At 35.9% G+C, this 16828-nt stretch overlaps 1 protein-coding gene across 2 annotated transcripts in view; it reads left to right on the plus strand.

Annotated features, from left to right (window-relative positions):
* Positions 1–16828, plus strand: part of LOC146516488 (complement C3-like) — a 68154-nt gene that overhangs the window by 9033 nt on the left and 42293 nt on the right. The window contains exons 17-43 of one of the 2 annotated variants that reach the window (XM_085163683.1): positions 106–174; positions 766–963; positions 1057–1174; positions 1259–1347; positions 1437–1576; positions 2303–2515; positions 3766–3829; positions 3917–4006; positions 4154–4360; positions 4510–4585; positions 4727–4886; positions 5052–5147; positions 5380–5530; positions 7678–7763; positions 8198–8275; positions 8386–8541; positions 8829–8891; positions 9014–9095; positions 9224–9272; positions 9383–9473; positions 9571–9660; positions 9759–9861; positions 10928–11017; positions 11897–11989; positions 12079–12166; positions 12591–12731; positions 12927–13179. In XM_085163683.1, the coding sequence (XP_085019809.1) occupies positions 106–174; positions 766–963; positions 1057–1174; positions 1259–1347; positions 1437–1576; positions 2303–2515; positions 3766–3829; positions 3917–4006; positions 4154–4360; positions 4510–4585; positions 4727–4886; positions 5052–5147; positions 5380–5530; positions 7678–7763; positions 8198–8275; positions 8386–8541; positions 8829–8891; positions 9014–9095; positions 9224–9272; positions 9383–9473; positions 9571–9660; positions 9759–9861; positions 10928–11017; positions 11897–11989; positions 12079–12166; positions 12591–12731; positions 12927–13068 (3023 nt within the window). In that variant the 3' untranslated portion in view covers positions 13069–13179. Of the gene's footprint in view, positions 1–105; positions 175–765; positions 964–1056; positions 1175–1258; positions 1348–1436; positions 1577–2302; positions 2516–3765; positions 3830–3916; positions 4007–4153; positions 4361–4509; positions 4586–4726; positions 4887–5051; positions 5148–5379; positions 5531–7677; positions 7764–8197; positions 8276–8385; positions 8542–8828; positions 8892–9013; positions 9096–9223; positions 9273–9382; positions 9474–9570; positions 9661–9758; positions 9862–10927; positions 11018–11896; positions 11990–12078; positions 12167–12590; positions 12732–12926; positions 13180–16828 lie in introns of those variants that run through there. The other variant, XM_085163684.1, reaches the window with a different exon arrangement.

Below are 16828 nucleotides of genomic sequence, written 5' to 3' on the forward strand. Positions count from 1 at the left end.
ATTCTTTCTATTTTAGTAACATAAAAACCAAATTCAGATTCAGGCTTGTTGTATATTGACTGTTGTTATATAGACTGTATATTTTGTCTGTGTTGCACTTTACAGAAATTAAATGCCAGCCTGCGAACAGAAAGAAGCGCAACGCTGCTGTAATGGATGTCAGAAGCAGCTTACGTAAGTGTATATATGTATGTGTGTGTGTGTATATATATATATATATATATATATGTGTATATATATATATATATATATATATATGTATATGTATATATATGTATATCTATGTATATGTATATATATGTATGTATATATATGTATATATATATGTATAAATATGTATATATACACATATATATATATGTATATGTATATGTATGTATATGTATGTATATATGTATATATATATGTATATGTATATATATATATGTATATATGTATATGTATATGTATATATATATATATATATATATATATATATGTATGTATATATATATATATATATATATATATATATATATATATATATATATATATATACATGAATAACCACATATTAATTCATAATTTCACACATATCACTGCTTTTACTTTTGACAGGCTATGCATTAGACAACAGACAAAAAGAAAAATAAAACATTTATTTTATGCTTTTGACTTCATTAAAATATTTTCTTTTTACAAAAGACATATTTAAAAATATATGTTTTTAACTTTATAGTAAAACAGAGATCTTATACTTTCTTCTTAAACCGTCTCTGTTTTCAGTAAAAAATTATACAGACCCAGTAGAATCTGAGTGTTGTCTGGATGGCATGAAGGAAACCCCCCTTTCATACACCTGTGAGGTCCGCAGCGAGTACATTGTTGATGGTCAAGGCTGCCGTGATGCTTTCCTGCGCTGTTGCAAGGCAGTGGAAACTCTTCGAGCAGAGAAGAGGGAGGAAGACCTCAAACTGGCTCGCAGTAAGAGATGGAAACAAAATGGGAAGGGGTTATCTCATTCATACTATGTGTCATAAAATTCACAAAATTATATCATTTTTAATCAAAATCCAGGTGAAGGAGAAGACAACAGTTTCATAGACAGCAATGAAATTGTTACTCGCACCAAGTTCCCAGAAAGTTGGCTCTGGTCTGATATCAAATTGCCTCCTTGCCCTAGAAACACACCTTGGTGAGTCACTGTAAATCACAAACACATACAAATGAAGTTACATCTTAACATCTCTCAAACTGTTAACATTTTTCTCGGTTTCAGTGACACCACATCATTTGTGAAAAATGTTCCTTTGCAAGATTCAATCACAACCTGGCAGTTCACCGGCATCAGTCTGTCAAGAACTCACGGTGAGGACTTGGTGACTAAAATATGGCTTTTTTTGGCCTTCCCTTTACTTTTTTAAAAATGTCATTCTTTTCTGCATATTTTCTTTAAGGAATCTGTGTGGGTGATCCATTTGAGGTCATTGTCAAGAAGGATTTCTTCATTGATCTCAGGCTGCCTTATTCTGCTGTCCGTGGAGAGCAGATAGAAATTAAAGCAATCCTCCACAACTACAGCCCTGATCGTATCACTGTAAGTACAGAACCACAGTAATTACTGGACTGAAACACAGTGGTGTTCAAAAGTGTCATCTTGTGCAGTTTATATTGTGCATTTTCATGTTGTGTTCTCAAAATCCTTTGAAAAAAAGAGAAGTGATTATTAAAGAGATTATTTTAACAAAGCTCAGAAATTTAGTGCGTGTTAACCATAGGCTGCTCATTTTATGTAAAAATGTAGTTTGTTGTTGTTTTGGTTCATGAGCTTGAATTTTTTTAATTTGTGTATTATATATAAGTGTAGACTTGTATATAGTTAAACATTATATAATGTTGAATTTTGAATATTGATTTGTAAATAATAGAATTTCAATCAAGGGGGTAGGAACAGAAGTTTCATCCTACTCCTTTTTGAGCATAAACACTGTGTAGACATAGAGATATTCACAAAAAGTTAATGTCATTAAGTTTTTCTTTTCTCTTGTTATTTTAGTTATAATTACATGTTCAAAGTAAAACTATTCTATCTATCTATCTAGGCTTATCATATATTACTAAAATTGAAGAGTACGATCCCTTTTTCATGTTGAGTTTATTACCTTAGTTTTCTGTAAATAAGGAGTAACTGAAATTGCCGAAAGTTAAAAGAATGCTCAAAAAATCTCTGTATTTCATCAGGATCTTTGTATTCTTCCAGTTTGAAACACCACATGATCAGTCTCTTCTCCAACTTTGTCATTGCTTTTTTTATTTTATAAAGGTACGCATTGAATTAACTGAGGAGGAGCACGTGTGCAGTTCAGCTTCCAAACGTGGTAGGTATCGCCAGGAGGTCACTGTTGGGCCAGAGACCACACGATCTGTCCCCTTCGTCATTATTCCCATGAAGGAGGGAGAACGGCGCATTGAGGTTAAAGCAGCTGTTAAGGACTCATATCTCAATGATGGCATCATGAAGATGTTGCGGGTGGTGGTAAGAAAACCAGTGTTTGCTATTTGTATGCCCAAAAATGTGTTCAATATCACTTTCTTATTAAATAAAACAAAAACAAAAAAATGTCTTATCTGAATGTGAACAGGCCTTTCAAAATTGTAGTAAAGGTAGTAATAAAATAATTTGAAAGTTATTGTTTGTTGAGGTTTAGGCACAAAAACGAACAGACAGAAACAATAACAGGACTCTGGCTCAATCCCAGACCAAACGTCAGACTGATAATTTTGTACACTAATAATATGTGTTGATCTTTTGTTCTAATCACTACATGATTATTACTGCCAAAAAATTTCCCTTAACAATCTCAGAAATCATCAAAAATATTATCAATAATCATACTGGTCAAATGCATTTTTAGTTCATTGCTTGTTTTGTGTCTATTTTGTAAAAGGGATTTTATTCAAAATGTGACTTAGGTCAAGTTAGAGAAACTATGTGATTTGAATTAAAATAACCGCTTAATATGGTTAATGTTGCAGGAAGTCTGTCACCTTGGTTAAAGTTACACGGGAACAATATTTAATAATTACGTATAGTTAAAAATGGATAATGATGTTGTTGAAATTTAAATTGACAGTTCAAGCTAAGTCAGACATCTAAAGCTTTACAGATGGCCAAAATGTTGCAACCAGACAGTTAAGTGAAGGGTTTTCAAAACATCAACACTTAGTTAACAGTGTTGAGGATCCTGTCACTTAACCACATCATGCCAGATATTGCAGAATTGTCTTCAGAATTTTTGTAATGTTCATAAAACGGCGCGTCAAAAATATTGTCGTCTTGAAAAGGGTTTTGGCTTCATACCAATATTGATGATGTTATATTTTATATTATATTATATTTTATATATTGTAAGGAAAAATACTCTAAAAATAACATAACATTGTAAACCACCACAGTCACTTAATTATTATCTGCCTCTCAGCAGCACACTTTCAGTATCTATTGCAACTACAAAGTACACATTTTATAGCTGCAATAGTAAGTTGACTACTAACATCATTCGCATTTTTGCTGCTGTGGCTACTTCTCTCACACACTGAGAGAGGTTCACTTCACACAACAAGAATACAACGTTAAACTGAGTTTATTCACACAGGTTGCAGTTAGGCTTAGAAGGATAAACTGTGGAGGACTTAATTTAATTATGGATTTATTTCCTGTTTTGTAGCTACTACACTTTTCTTTGCTAAAATAATAATGACTTCCAATGTTTGTTTGTTTTCCAGCCTGAGGGCGTACTGGTTAAACATCCAAAGATCGTAACTTTAGATCCTGTTAAGAAAGGAGAAAGTGAGTTTATCTATTAAAAATCTAGATTATAATTATTAAGTCACAAACTGATTTTCACCTTAATAAAACATTTTTTTCTCTGTTTAGATGGTGTACAGAACGAACTTCTTAACAGTGGAATTCAAAGGAAAGATTTGGTTCCAAACACACCTACTAGCACACAGATCTCTGTGACAGGTGAGAAATATTTGATATTTGGACAGTTTATGTGATTCAGTGGCTATATCACCCTGAACCTTCCATTGTACATTGTTATTGTTGACATTCGGGACTGACTACCTTAATGGGTGTTGTGAACCTTTTTTTGTATGTGTATGCATGCAGGGAGAGAACAAGTATCTCAGCTGGTGGAGAATGCCATTGGCGGTAACTCAATGGGTACTCTAATCAGACAACCCTCGGGCTGTGGAGAGCAGAACATGATCTCAATGACCCTGCCTGTTATTGCAACCTTGTATTTGGACAAAACCAACCAATGGGAAACTGTGGGCTTTGAGAAACGTAATGAAGCTCTCCAACATATAAAAACTGGTAGGCTCTCACAGATGTACATAAATTCTTTGGTGACAAAATAAACACACAGAGCGCCTCAAAATTGTTTCCAATAGATAAGAGTCAGATGCAAGTTGAATAGCAGTGAAGTAAAAAGATTGTTTTATTTTTTAAATTGTTTCATCAAGGTTACACAAATGAGTTGGCCTTCCGTAAAAATGATGGATCGTTTGCTGCATTTGTTTCTCGCCCAGCTAGCACCTGGTGAGGCACCCACAAACATCCATGAATTCATTCACAGTATTTTGCGCGTGCTGCTTGAATTTCTGATTTTGTACTGGCAATATATTTTATGGGCAAATAAAATGAAATTAACCTATTGTATCCCCTCTTCCTGTCTATAAGGCTGACTGCCTATGTTGCCAAGGTGTTTGCAATGGCCAATCATCTGGTTGCAATACAAGATAATGTGATCTGTGATGCTGTCAAGTACCTTATTCTCAGAGGACAACAACCTGATGGTGTTTTCAAAGAATTTACAGCTGTAATCCACGGAGAGATGAATGTGAGTGCACTGATTTCATTAATACCAGTTCTTCATCTATACTTAAAATACAAAATGGCTTATAACTAAATGAGAAACCAGTTATACAACTGCCAATCAGCTTTTATAAATATTAAAAACTATTCTGTTAGAAATAACAATAATATGTTTGTGCTTCATCTGTAGGGTGATGTGGCCGGCTTAGATTCAGACGCCTCCATGACAGCTTTCTGCCTCATTGCAATGCAAGAGTCACGCTCAATATGTTCCGACACTGTCAATGTGAGTATTTCACCTGCAAACATTGTTGTTACAAAGTATCTAAAATATTCAAAGGGTGATACTTTGTATTGCACTTGCATTGAAGAATTAAACCACAGACCAGCAAAAACAGGCAGAATTTAATTCATTTCACCAACATGTTCTGTAGGCTCACAAAAGGATGAAGAACATTATGTTCTGTTTTCCTGTCACTCATTATCTTCCTTTCTTTTTCCTTTTTTCATCTGCCCAGAGTCTCCCAGGCAGTATAGACAAAGCAGTGGCCTACCTGGAGAGGCGCCTGCCCAGCCTCACTAACCCTTATGCTGTGACCATGACATCCTATGCACTGGCTAATGAAAACAAATTGAACAAAGAGATCCTATTAAAGTTTGTTTCCCCAGGTATGTTCACACACACACACACACACACACACACACACACACACACACAGACACATACACACCGCACATGTTTGCACAATCAGTTAAATGTTACTATGATTATTACAGTTTCAGTGAATTCCAAATACCAGTTGGGAAAACTGTGAAAAAGAAAACTGTACTACAAAAATATATTCTTGAGGAATTTTTCAGTGCTTTTCAGTTGCTACCCTGTTCTTCTCTCATACATACAGGACATAACCATAGGCTAAAATACAATTTTTTTTTTGTCATTAATGGTTGGTAATGGTGCAAATGGATTCAAGATGTGGAACTCAGAACAGGTCCAGTGAAAACAATAGTGCTTTTATTTACAGTAAAGTTACAAAAAAATGACAACAGAAGGAATTGTGAGCTAGTGTGTCCAGGTTTGCAATATTTACAGATCCACAGAAACTCTATTTACAGGGAAAACTCTCTCTCTTAAAAACTCACTGAGACACAGCCAGGATTCCCACACAGAGATGAGAAAAATGTGAGGTGACGACAATAGACAGAACATAAAAACTTCATATATGTGCCGACAACACTAACTCTTTGCTGTTCAACAATCAGGCCTGAAATATGGGTATTCCTCTAGCTTAAATCACAGACAGAACAGCTGATTACCAACAGTTTGGAAACTCCAGATTTGCTGACACCAGAGGTGGGGAACTTTTTGGATTCATTTCTAAGTCGAACATGTTTCGTAGATACCCTGCCAAACCCTGTGGCCTTCCAGATGCACTAAAAGTGGTGCAGATGATGCTGCACATGGACAGAACACTTACCTTTAGTTGCCAGAAAGGTTGTTAGCCCAGCAACGCCTCAAATGGTAGCCAAGTGGGAGCCTAGTAGCCAATGACGTCATGGTGTAGTGGGCTTACTTGATTCAGGTTAGCTGCGTGCTCCACCTGGACTAATTTGTGTAGTGGAGAGCCGCTTCCAAATCCTGGTTGCCTTATTTGGTCAGCACACTAGTCTGCAGAAAGAAGGAAGTCAGAGGGAAGACTAACCCAGGCACAAAACTCTCTCCAGACATAGGATGTTTAATTGGGCCCCTTATTATGTCTTGAGAGATCCCATGCAGACAAAACGCATGATTCACCAAATCTGTGATGTCTCTAACTAAAAAGGCAATTTTGAGAGAGCAGCAAAATGTACAGACCTTGAAAAACGGTCAAGGATGGTGAGAATGACAGTGTTACCTGCAGTTGAAGAGAGTCCAATGCAAAGTCAAATACAATGTGGGACTAAGGGCATCCTGGTATTGTTAGTAAATGCAGCAAACTTACGGGGGTGTGAGAGGTTTTCCTTTGAGCACAAGTGGAGAGGGCAGACACATGCTCCAAATCCCTTAGTCAGACTTGACCACCAAAAGAAACACTGGAGAAATGTAAATGTTCAATGGTCAATGTGGTGAAAGTAAAAGTATATCTTTATGGAAAATTTCCGAAATTTTGTGATAAACCTGCAGAATAGAGGATAATTCAAGTGGTTCGGAGGATACAGAGATGTTAACTGGTTTTCTGGGAGATGTGGCTGATTTTAGACAGAGCTGATAGCCATTGTTCTGCCTCAAATGAGGGAATTCCTCTAGCTTGAATAGAAAGCCGATCATCTGAAGACTACCACGAGGTGATTGTTTTAACTCTTGGTGTTCGGACATGAGATGCGGGAAATGGAGGAAGGACTTTCCCTTGGAACAGAAGGCGTGGTTACAGGGACACACAGCGAACACACACACACACTGACAGAGGTAGATGAGCGAGAGAGAGTTGAGGAGAGACAGACAGAAGTGGGTGAAAACCACTAAAGACTGGAAGACCATGACTTTTGTTATTCATGAATTTTAAAATTTACTTTTCTATAAAATATCTGAAAAAATCTCATAAATTTTCTTGCGTTCCTGAAAAATTTACTTATTGAATATTATACTTGATTAATTTCTGACTTCTCAGTAAAATCCAGTGTGCCTACTCAAATTTGGGTATATATTTATCAATTTACTTTTATCTAATGAATACCAATATTTTTTTTAACTTGAAAAAAGTTTTTACATTTTTTCTAAAATATTTCTGTTTTATATTATAGTAATAAAAATGTACTTGTGTGACTGTGTCTGTCAGAGCTATCTCACTGGCCTGTACCTAGAGGCCGTATTTACACTTTGGAAGCCACAGCTTATGCTCTTCTTGCTCTTGTCAAGTCTCAGGTGAGCATGTCTAAATTATATCATCCATCTGTCATTCATGTGTCTGTAAAATATTATAGGTTTTGGACACAAAATCATTGAAAATTTACTTTACAGTATTTAAATACCATTGCTGACCATTCCAGAGTTACCATTTACCGTTTGAGCTGTGAAATTCCAGCTCAATGAAAATAACTTCTACATTTAGTTTTATGTCGTGTTATTGTTGTGTGCAAACACAAATTAAAACAAATAAGACATTGCTTTGTACAGCTTCGTTATGTACTATGAAAAACATTGCATTTTCTTTCATTAGGCAAGTTTCTGGACTGGATTTTAATTACACCCAAATAAAAAGCAGATTAGAAAGCCTAAAACTCTAAAGTACCTTTGAAAAATGTTTTTCCATAATTTATTTTTAAACTCTACTCTTGTCTTGTGCTGTTTTAATAAAGAACTTTGAAGATGCCAGACATGTTGTGAGATGGTTCAACGCACAACAGAAGGTGGGCGGAGGCTATGGATCAACTCAGGTAACACAAAACTTCCTGTCAATCAAGATATCATCGGCAGATATTTTATACATATTATTCCAACTTATAACCTTTGCCTTTCTTTATCTCCCCCACTTTCTTTTCTCCAGGCTACTATAATGGTCTATCAAGCTGTAGCAGAGTACTGGATCAACGCTAACGAACCTCAGTATGATCTGAATGTGGACATCAAGTTGCCAGGAAGGTCGGCACCTGAAAAGTACAATTTCAATCAGAACAACCACTATGCCACAAGAACGTCTAAGGTGAGAAGAAGCAACACAAACACAGTCACCATGTAGCACAATTTGTCAGTCTGAAAACATGTCCTCTAGCAGTAAATAAATCTCAGTACTGCTAGTGTTTCTGTCTTTTTTCGCAATCCATCTCACCAGTCTGCAAGCTTTTTGGTCTATTTCCTTTTTTCCTGTCTTACAGACATTCAATGCAATTTAAATTCAGTCGGTGGGAGCGAAGTGAGCTTATCTCTGTTTTTTTTCTCATAATATGTACAAACACATCTTTGTGTGTTTGTACATATTAATCCCAACAGATTAACGATATAAACCAGGACATCACAGTGACTGCTAGGGGAACAGGAGAAGCAACAGTGACAGTAAGTTATCTGTTAGTTGATCATTTCAGAATCCTAGACAAGGGTTTTTAAACCTTAAAAAACAGTATAACAAAGACTTATTTATCACACAATATAAAAACACACTTTTTCTGATGCAACAGTTGGTATCACTGTATTACGCTAAGCCCAAAGAACAGGAGAGTGACTGTCAGAATTTTACCCTCAAAGTGGATCTCATAGAAGGTACTTTGATGTCCTTTATCTCGTCTTTTTATTTTACTTATCTGTATGTTTTTTATCAAATCAGTTTGCTTCAGTTTATGGCATTTTATTTATTTGTGCTCACTTTTTCTTTTTCCTTATTCTTTCAGAAAAATCCAATGCTAATGAAAAGATATACAAACTTATTATAGAGGTCATGTAAGTACAATATTAACTACACTTTAGAAATAGTAATGACTTTAACTCTTTTTGTTCCCGTCCATTTAACTCTGCTGTCATTTGAATCATTATTATCATTCTCTCTACAGGTATAAGAACAGGGATCGTGATGCAGGCATGTCAATCTTGGATATTGGCTTACTAACTGGTTTTGCTGTTGAAACAAAAGACCTGGATTTGGTAAGAAGAGACACCCACATTAAGTTATGTGGTTACAGTTAACCAAAAAAATAAGACCTCTTAATGTTTAAAAATGGGCCTTTTTGTGTGTCTCTAGTTGTCTAAAGGACGTGGCCGCACCATATCAAAATATGAGATGAACAAAGCCCTGTCAGAAAGAGGCTCACTCATCATTTACTTGGACAAGGTTGGAAATCACACCAATCCTTCTCCCCCCTTTTCCCCTTTACCCTGGTGTTTATTTATGTTTTTCACTTTTGTGTGTGTCTGTATTTCAATTCCCAGGTTTCTCACACACGACCAGAGGAAATTGCTTTTAGGATCAAACAGGAAATGCCAGTGGGCGTCTTACAACCCGCAGCTGTATCTGTCTATGAATACTATGAACGTGAGTCTCATAAACATGTTACCTTTGTTACCTTCAGGTGTTCCAATCACTTCCATGGCTACAGGTGTATAAAAAAAGCGCCTAGACATGCAAACTGCTTCTGCAAAGATTTGTGAAAGAATGGGTCGCTCTCAGAAGCTCAGTGATTTCCAGCCTCTTACTGTGATCGGATGACACCTGTGCAACAAGTCCAGTAATGAGATTTCCTCAAATATTACTAAATATTCCACAATCCACTGTTAATGCTATTATAACAAAGTGACAGTGATGAGGAACAACTGCAAGTCAGCCATTAAGTGGTAGGTCATATAAAATCACAGAGTGTGGTCAGCAGATGCTGAAGCACACAGAGGTTGCTAACTTTCTGCAGAATCAATAGCTACAGATCTCCTAACTTCATGTGGTCTTCAGATTAGCAAGCACAGAGCATAGAGAGTTTCATAGAATGTCAGGAGCTCGGCTTGGCCCCTTATTTCCAGTTAAAGAAAATCTTAATGCTTCAGCATACCAAGATATTTGGACAATTTCACCACCCCAACTTCGTGGAAACAGTTTGGGGATGGTCTCTTCCTGTTCCAACATGATTGTGCACCAATGCACAAAGTATGGTCCATAAAGACATAGATGAGCAAATTTGGTTAGGAAGAACTTTACTATCCTCCTATCTTCACCCCAATAGAACAGGTTTGGGATGAATTAAAATTGGAGAGTGTAAACTAGGCCTTTTTGCTTAATATTGGTGTCTGACCTCACAAATGCACTTTGGGAAGAATGATCAAAAAATCCTATAAAAACACTCCTGAACCTTGTGGAAAGCATCCCAGAAGAGTTGAAGCTGTTATTACTGCAAAGATTGTGCTGACATCATATTAAACCCTATGGATTAAGAATGGGATGTCAGTCAAGTTCATTTCTGTGTGAAGGGAGAAGAGCAAAATACTTTTGGCAGTGTAATGTAAATAGGCACACTATGCCATTTTATTCGATCATTTTCATATACATTGTTATATCTACCATAACTGTCACAAAATAACAGTCAAATACTTGTTTTTTTCCCTCAATGCAGAAACACGCTGTGTGAAATTCTACCATCCACAGAGGGAAGCTGGAAAACTACTGCAGCTCTGTAGAGATAACATATGCACATGTGCTGAAGGTAAACACAATCATATATATAATCATATAAATCTGATTAAATAAGCTTATTTTAAAACTGTAATTAAAAGGTTGTCATGTATTTTTATATTAACTTTAAATGGTACAGAAAACAGCAGTAGAAGTGTTATTAAAGTAAAGGTTTTATTTTAAAAGTCAAATTTTGAGCAAAAATCAGAATCAGAATTGCGTTTATCGGCCATTTATATGCACAAATACATAAGGGCTGCCACAAATGATTATTTTGATAGTCAACTAGTCACTGATTATTTTTGCAATTACTTGACTGATCAGATCGTGCGTGATGCAAACATGAGAAAAACTGATTCATGCAACTGGACAAAGAGCACAAGCACACAGCAAATTTACAACAGGATAGTTTGGACTAATGTCCAGACCCCAACCCATTTGAAATGCTGTAGCAAGAATATGATAGACTTACACATGGGCAAACTTAAAATTCTTGAAACGAAGTGAGACACTGATTTTAGAGAAAACAATTACTTATTACTGCTAAAGGTCATTCTGCGAGCTTTTGAATCATTGGGTATACTTCCACACTGCACTATTCTGGCCTGTGAATGTACATTAGTTCTTCATAACTAGCTAGGGTGCTGTTAGTAACTTTAGATGTATGCACAAATCTACAATTATAAAATCTAAAAGACGCCTATTTTGGCAAATCTGATTTAAAATTTGGTTTGCAGTAAATAATCAAAGGTTTATGTTAGAGACTGTAGTCACAACACTCAGAGCAAGAATTAAATGCTTACTGATATATTTGTTGTGTAGTTGACCTTCATATACCTGCAGTCACCTATCAACACACATGTATACATCAGCTTTGCATTTTTACCCTGTCCCTATTGTGTACTTACAGAGAACTGCAGTATGCAGAAGAAGGAAAAAATCCCCAATGATGACCGCCAAGCTAAGATTTGTGAAAGTACAGAGACCAGCAAAATAGACTTTGGTAAACAAACATAAATTGGTTACGTTTAGGTTTATTTAATAGAATATAGTAAAGCAAAAAGCTAAAAACTATACTTTGGCTACCCACAGCTTACAAAGTACTGGTTGAAGAGGTTGTAGAAGAGTTATCCACAGACAGTCACAAAGTCAAAGTGCTGGACCCCATCAAAGAAGGCAAGTACTTACGTCCTTTAAACATCTATTTTAAAATAAATTATTAGTTTGTTTTTGTGGCATTAAGATAGCAGTGACAGTTAGTTTCTATTATAGCCACAAAAAAATAGGCAATTTGAAGGACAAATCGAGCATTTTATAAAACTGCTGCATGCTTTTGTACTGAGAGGTACATTTAGTGGTTGACACCATTTGCTATCAATAAGCCAGATTAGCTTGTCTTGCTGATACCCATTTTCTCATTTAACATTTAATACTCAGCACAAGCATATTGCGAAAACACTTATATTACACGTAAGACACCATTATGACGATACAACTAGGAATATATATGAACACAGCAGCACTGTGTTTAACTATAACTTGAGCAACACATTCAGTCATTCATAAATCACTGCTCTCAACTGTCATATCTTAATTACAGGGAGTCTTGATGTTGGTCCACTGAATAAACAGCGCATATTTCTCAGTTATCAACACTGCAGAGAAGCTTTAAGTCTGGAACAAGGAAAAACCTACCTTATCATGGGCTCAGATAAAGATATTCACCGAGATGACAAAAAGAATACGTAAGTATATTGTTTGTCTGGCTGTGCTTGTGTGTGGTGTATATTTAAACTAATCTCAGAGTTCTATTCATTAATCATACCTTCAGTGAATAAATGTAATTATCTTGAACTGTGTATATTTATCACAGTTGTTTTATTCTGTATTTTGCTGATTGGTCACACAAACACTATTTTTCTTTCAATTGTTCTTTTCAGATTCGAGTACGTAATTGGTGAGAGAACCTGGGTTGAGTATTGGCCTACAGCAGAAGAGTGTCAGACTGACAAATACCGGGATACCTGCTTGGGCTTGGAGGAGATGGTCAATCAGTACTCACTCTTTAGATGCATCGGCTAGTAAAACAAAACAAAAAAATCTAATTTTGTTACAATTTTCTGTAAAACAGAACTGATATAACATAAGGGTTTCACCATTTCACTGCAGTGATTAAAATGTATTCAAATGGGGTACTGGCTCTTAGTGTCTTTTATTAAGTTTATGGTGGTTGAAAAATTTCTTGCATTTCTAATACATTTGAAATGTAACAAGCACAACAAAGAATAAAACTTTTGAAATAATAATAGTAATTTTAAATGCTGCGTAAGTAATTGTAAATTGTGTATCACTTTTTAACACCTTATATTTTAGAAATAGAAATAATTACACTGTAGTTACAGTTAAAGAGTGAATAAGTAATTCTAAGTAGTACCTAAATTCTGAATATTTTTCACAAAAAGGGGACACAAATTATGCTGGATGTAATTTTGTAATTTTAGGCTGTAAGCATAATTCTTTTGGTAATTTTGTGGAAAAACAAACAATATTTCTCCATATTACATTTTAAGAACACTGTATTTAGGGTGGCTGTAACTCAGGATGTAGATCAGGACATCCACTAAGTGGAAGTTTGTTGGTTGTCTCCAATGCATCCATCAGAGTATGAATATGTGTGGATGTTAAATAGAATGGGTGTGAATGAGTGAATGAGTCATGCTGTTTGAAGCACTTGCAGTATTCAGATTCATTTTCAGTAAATTTACTTTTTGGGGCCATATTAGTGGTCGATACCCCACTGTGATAAGGCAAGCAGAAATTATAGCCACAAACAAAAACGTCATATGCCCTCTACAAAGTGTGTGCAGTGGTGGTCCTAGCCTGTTTGGCGCCCTGGGCAAACACTCCCTCTGGCGCCTCCCCCCCCAACACACACACACACACACACACACACACACACACATAAAACATATTAAGGATTGGCCATTAACATTAAAATTTTGTTTTATGAAACATACACACACACATATATGAGGAGAGAGAGAGAGTATGCATAGTATGCGAACAGCTACCAAACAGCCATCATAATTTGTCATACAATGAGAACAGGAAAAGTCAACAACTGACAATGACTAATTAATATTAAAATCTATAACATAATGTATTGTTTTGAGTTTAGTCTGTTACTGTTACTATTTTTACCATTTCTTCCTGGAGCAACTGTAGCCCACATAATTTCCTGAGGGATTAATAAAGTATTCTGATTCTGATAGTTTCAGGCTACATAACCTGCCATTATCCAAGCCAACACATCTGCTTACCTGCATCTTATGCTTGTTTCTCCATTCATTTTCTTTTTTATAAACTGAGCACCTGATGGCTTTGAACTTTTCTTGTCCATATTCCATTGGTTTAAATTTTGCACTCCAGTATGAACACACATCCCCCAACATGGGGATCACCACAACATGACCTAATAGACCTACACCTTAGTTCACAGATTCACTTTGTCTAGGGAGTATTTCAAATCATGAATACATAATGGGCTTGGATTTACAACATTATGAATGAAATGTGCTCTATTTGGAAGCAGCAGGGCCCCTCCCCTTTCGACGGGTTGTGTGTGAGACTTTAAATCATCAAACTATAAAATATAAATTTTAAATTGTTATGGATCCCTTTACCCCTAGTCCTAAAGTGTATATTTATTTTCTTACTCTTCTTATATATATTGTTTGTTTACTTGCACTGCTGTAACTGGAGCCTCGTCGTCTCGTCTCTCTATATACTGGACTGTAGCGGAGATGACAATAAAGTTTACTTTGACTTCAGCAGCGAGCAGGCGCACCGAGGGCTCTCGCGCTCACTTTTTGCGTATAGAATTTCGAAAAAACTTGGGTGCGAATCACAAGTCTGTATCATAATGTCTGGTGTTTTAGTGTTTGTTGAACAATTTTACACTGTTAAAATTAATTATTATGAGTCTGACTACACTGTTAAAATGACACTAGCACTTTTTTACGTTCTGATCATAATTCTCAGTGCTTTAAGTTTAATATTCTGCATGTAAACTACAAATCCTTATTGTTATAAACTGAATTATTTTAAAGCATAGAATAAACTCATATGATGACTGTTTCAAATGTCCAGTTTTAACTGTATTCTGAAACCAAATTAAAATGTTCGCAACTAGCAATTTTCTGTGGCGGATAGGATACATAATGATTAATGAATATTTATCCAGTTTTGTCCAGTTTATTTGTATAAAGCAAGTCAAGGTACAACAGTCTTTCAAATGCTGGTAAATTACCACACACTAAGTTTGCACAGAGGTGAATTACAACACACACAGCAAACATTGCCCAGAACAAGGATGAAATGTTTTGTTTATCCAGTGCAAGGACATTTTACAAACAAACTGGAAAGAACAGCCTCAACATGGCATTTAATCTGTTGTTAGACTCAATTGGTTTCTCTCAAAATGTAAAAGAACCCACCCACCACTTTAATCACACTCTAGATCTTGTTTTAACATATGGCATAGAAACTGAACATTTAACAGTGTTTCCTGAAAACCCTCTCCTGTCTGATCATTTCTTGATAACATTTACATTTACAATAATTGATTATGCAGCAGTGGAGAGTAGACTTCTTAGATGTCTTTCTGAAAGCGCTGTAACTAAGTTTAAGAATATAATCCAGCCACTGTTATCATCGTCAATGCCCTGTACCAACATAGAGCAGAGCAGCTATCTGAACGCTACCCCAACAGAGGTCGATTATCTTGTTAATAATTTCACCTCCTCACTACGTACGACTCTGGATACTGTAGCTCCAGTGAAAACTAAGGTCTCTAATCAGAAGTACCTGACCCCGTGGTATAATTCTCAAACACGTACCCTAAAGCAGATGACTCGTAATCTGGAGAGGAAATGGCGTGTCACAAATTTAGAGGATCATCATTTAGCCTGGAGAAATAGTTTGTTGCTTTATAAGAAAGCCCTCCGCAAAGCCAGAACAGCTTACTACTCATCACTGATTGAAGAAAATAAGAACAACCCCAGGTTTCTCTTCAGCACTGTAGCCAGGCTGACAAAAAGTCAGAGCTCTTTTGAGCCAACCATCCCTTTAACGTTAACTAGTAATGACTTCATGAACTTCTTCACAAATAAAATTTTTATCATTAGAGAAAAAATTACCAATAATCATCCCACAGATGTAATATTATCTACAGCTACTCTTAGTTCCATTGATGTTAAGTTAGACTCTTTTTCTCCAATCGATCTTTCTGAGTTAACTTCAATAATTACTTCCTCCAAACCATCAACGTGTCTTTTAGACCCCATTCCTACAAAACTGCTCAAAGAAGTCCTGCCATTGATTAATTCTTCGATCTTATATATGATCAACCTATCTCTAATAATCGGCTATGTACCACAGGCCTTCAAGGTGGCTGCAGTTAAACCTTTACTCAAAAAGCCATCTCTAGACCCAGCAGTCTTAGCTAATTATAGGCCAATCTCCAACCTTCCTTTCATATCAAAAATCCTTGAAAGAATAGTTGTCAAACAGCTAACAGATCATCTGCAGAGGAATGGTTTATTTGAAGAGTTTCAGTCAGGTTTCAGAGTTCATCACAGCACAGAAACAGCTTTAGTGAAGGTTACAAATGATCTTCTTATGGCCTCTGACAGTGGACTCATCTCTGTGCTTGTCCTTCTTGACCTTAGTGCAGCATTCGATACTGTTGACCATAATATCCTATTAGAGCGATTAGAACATGCTGTAGGTATTACAGGTATTGCACTGCAGTGGTTTGTATCATATCTATCTAATAGACTCC

The sequence above is a fragment of the Neolamprologus multifasciatus genome, chromosome 6 (genome assembly GCF_963576455.1).
Source record: "Neolamprologus multifasciatus chromosome 6, fNeoMul1.2, whole genome shotgun sequence".
Lineage (NCBI taxonomy): Eukaryota > Metazoa > Chordata > Actinopteri > Cichliformes > Cichlidae > Neolamprologus > Neolamprologus multifasciatus.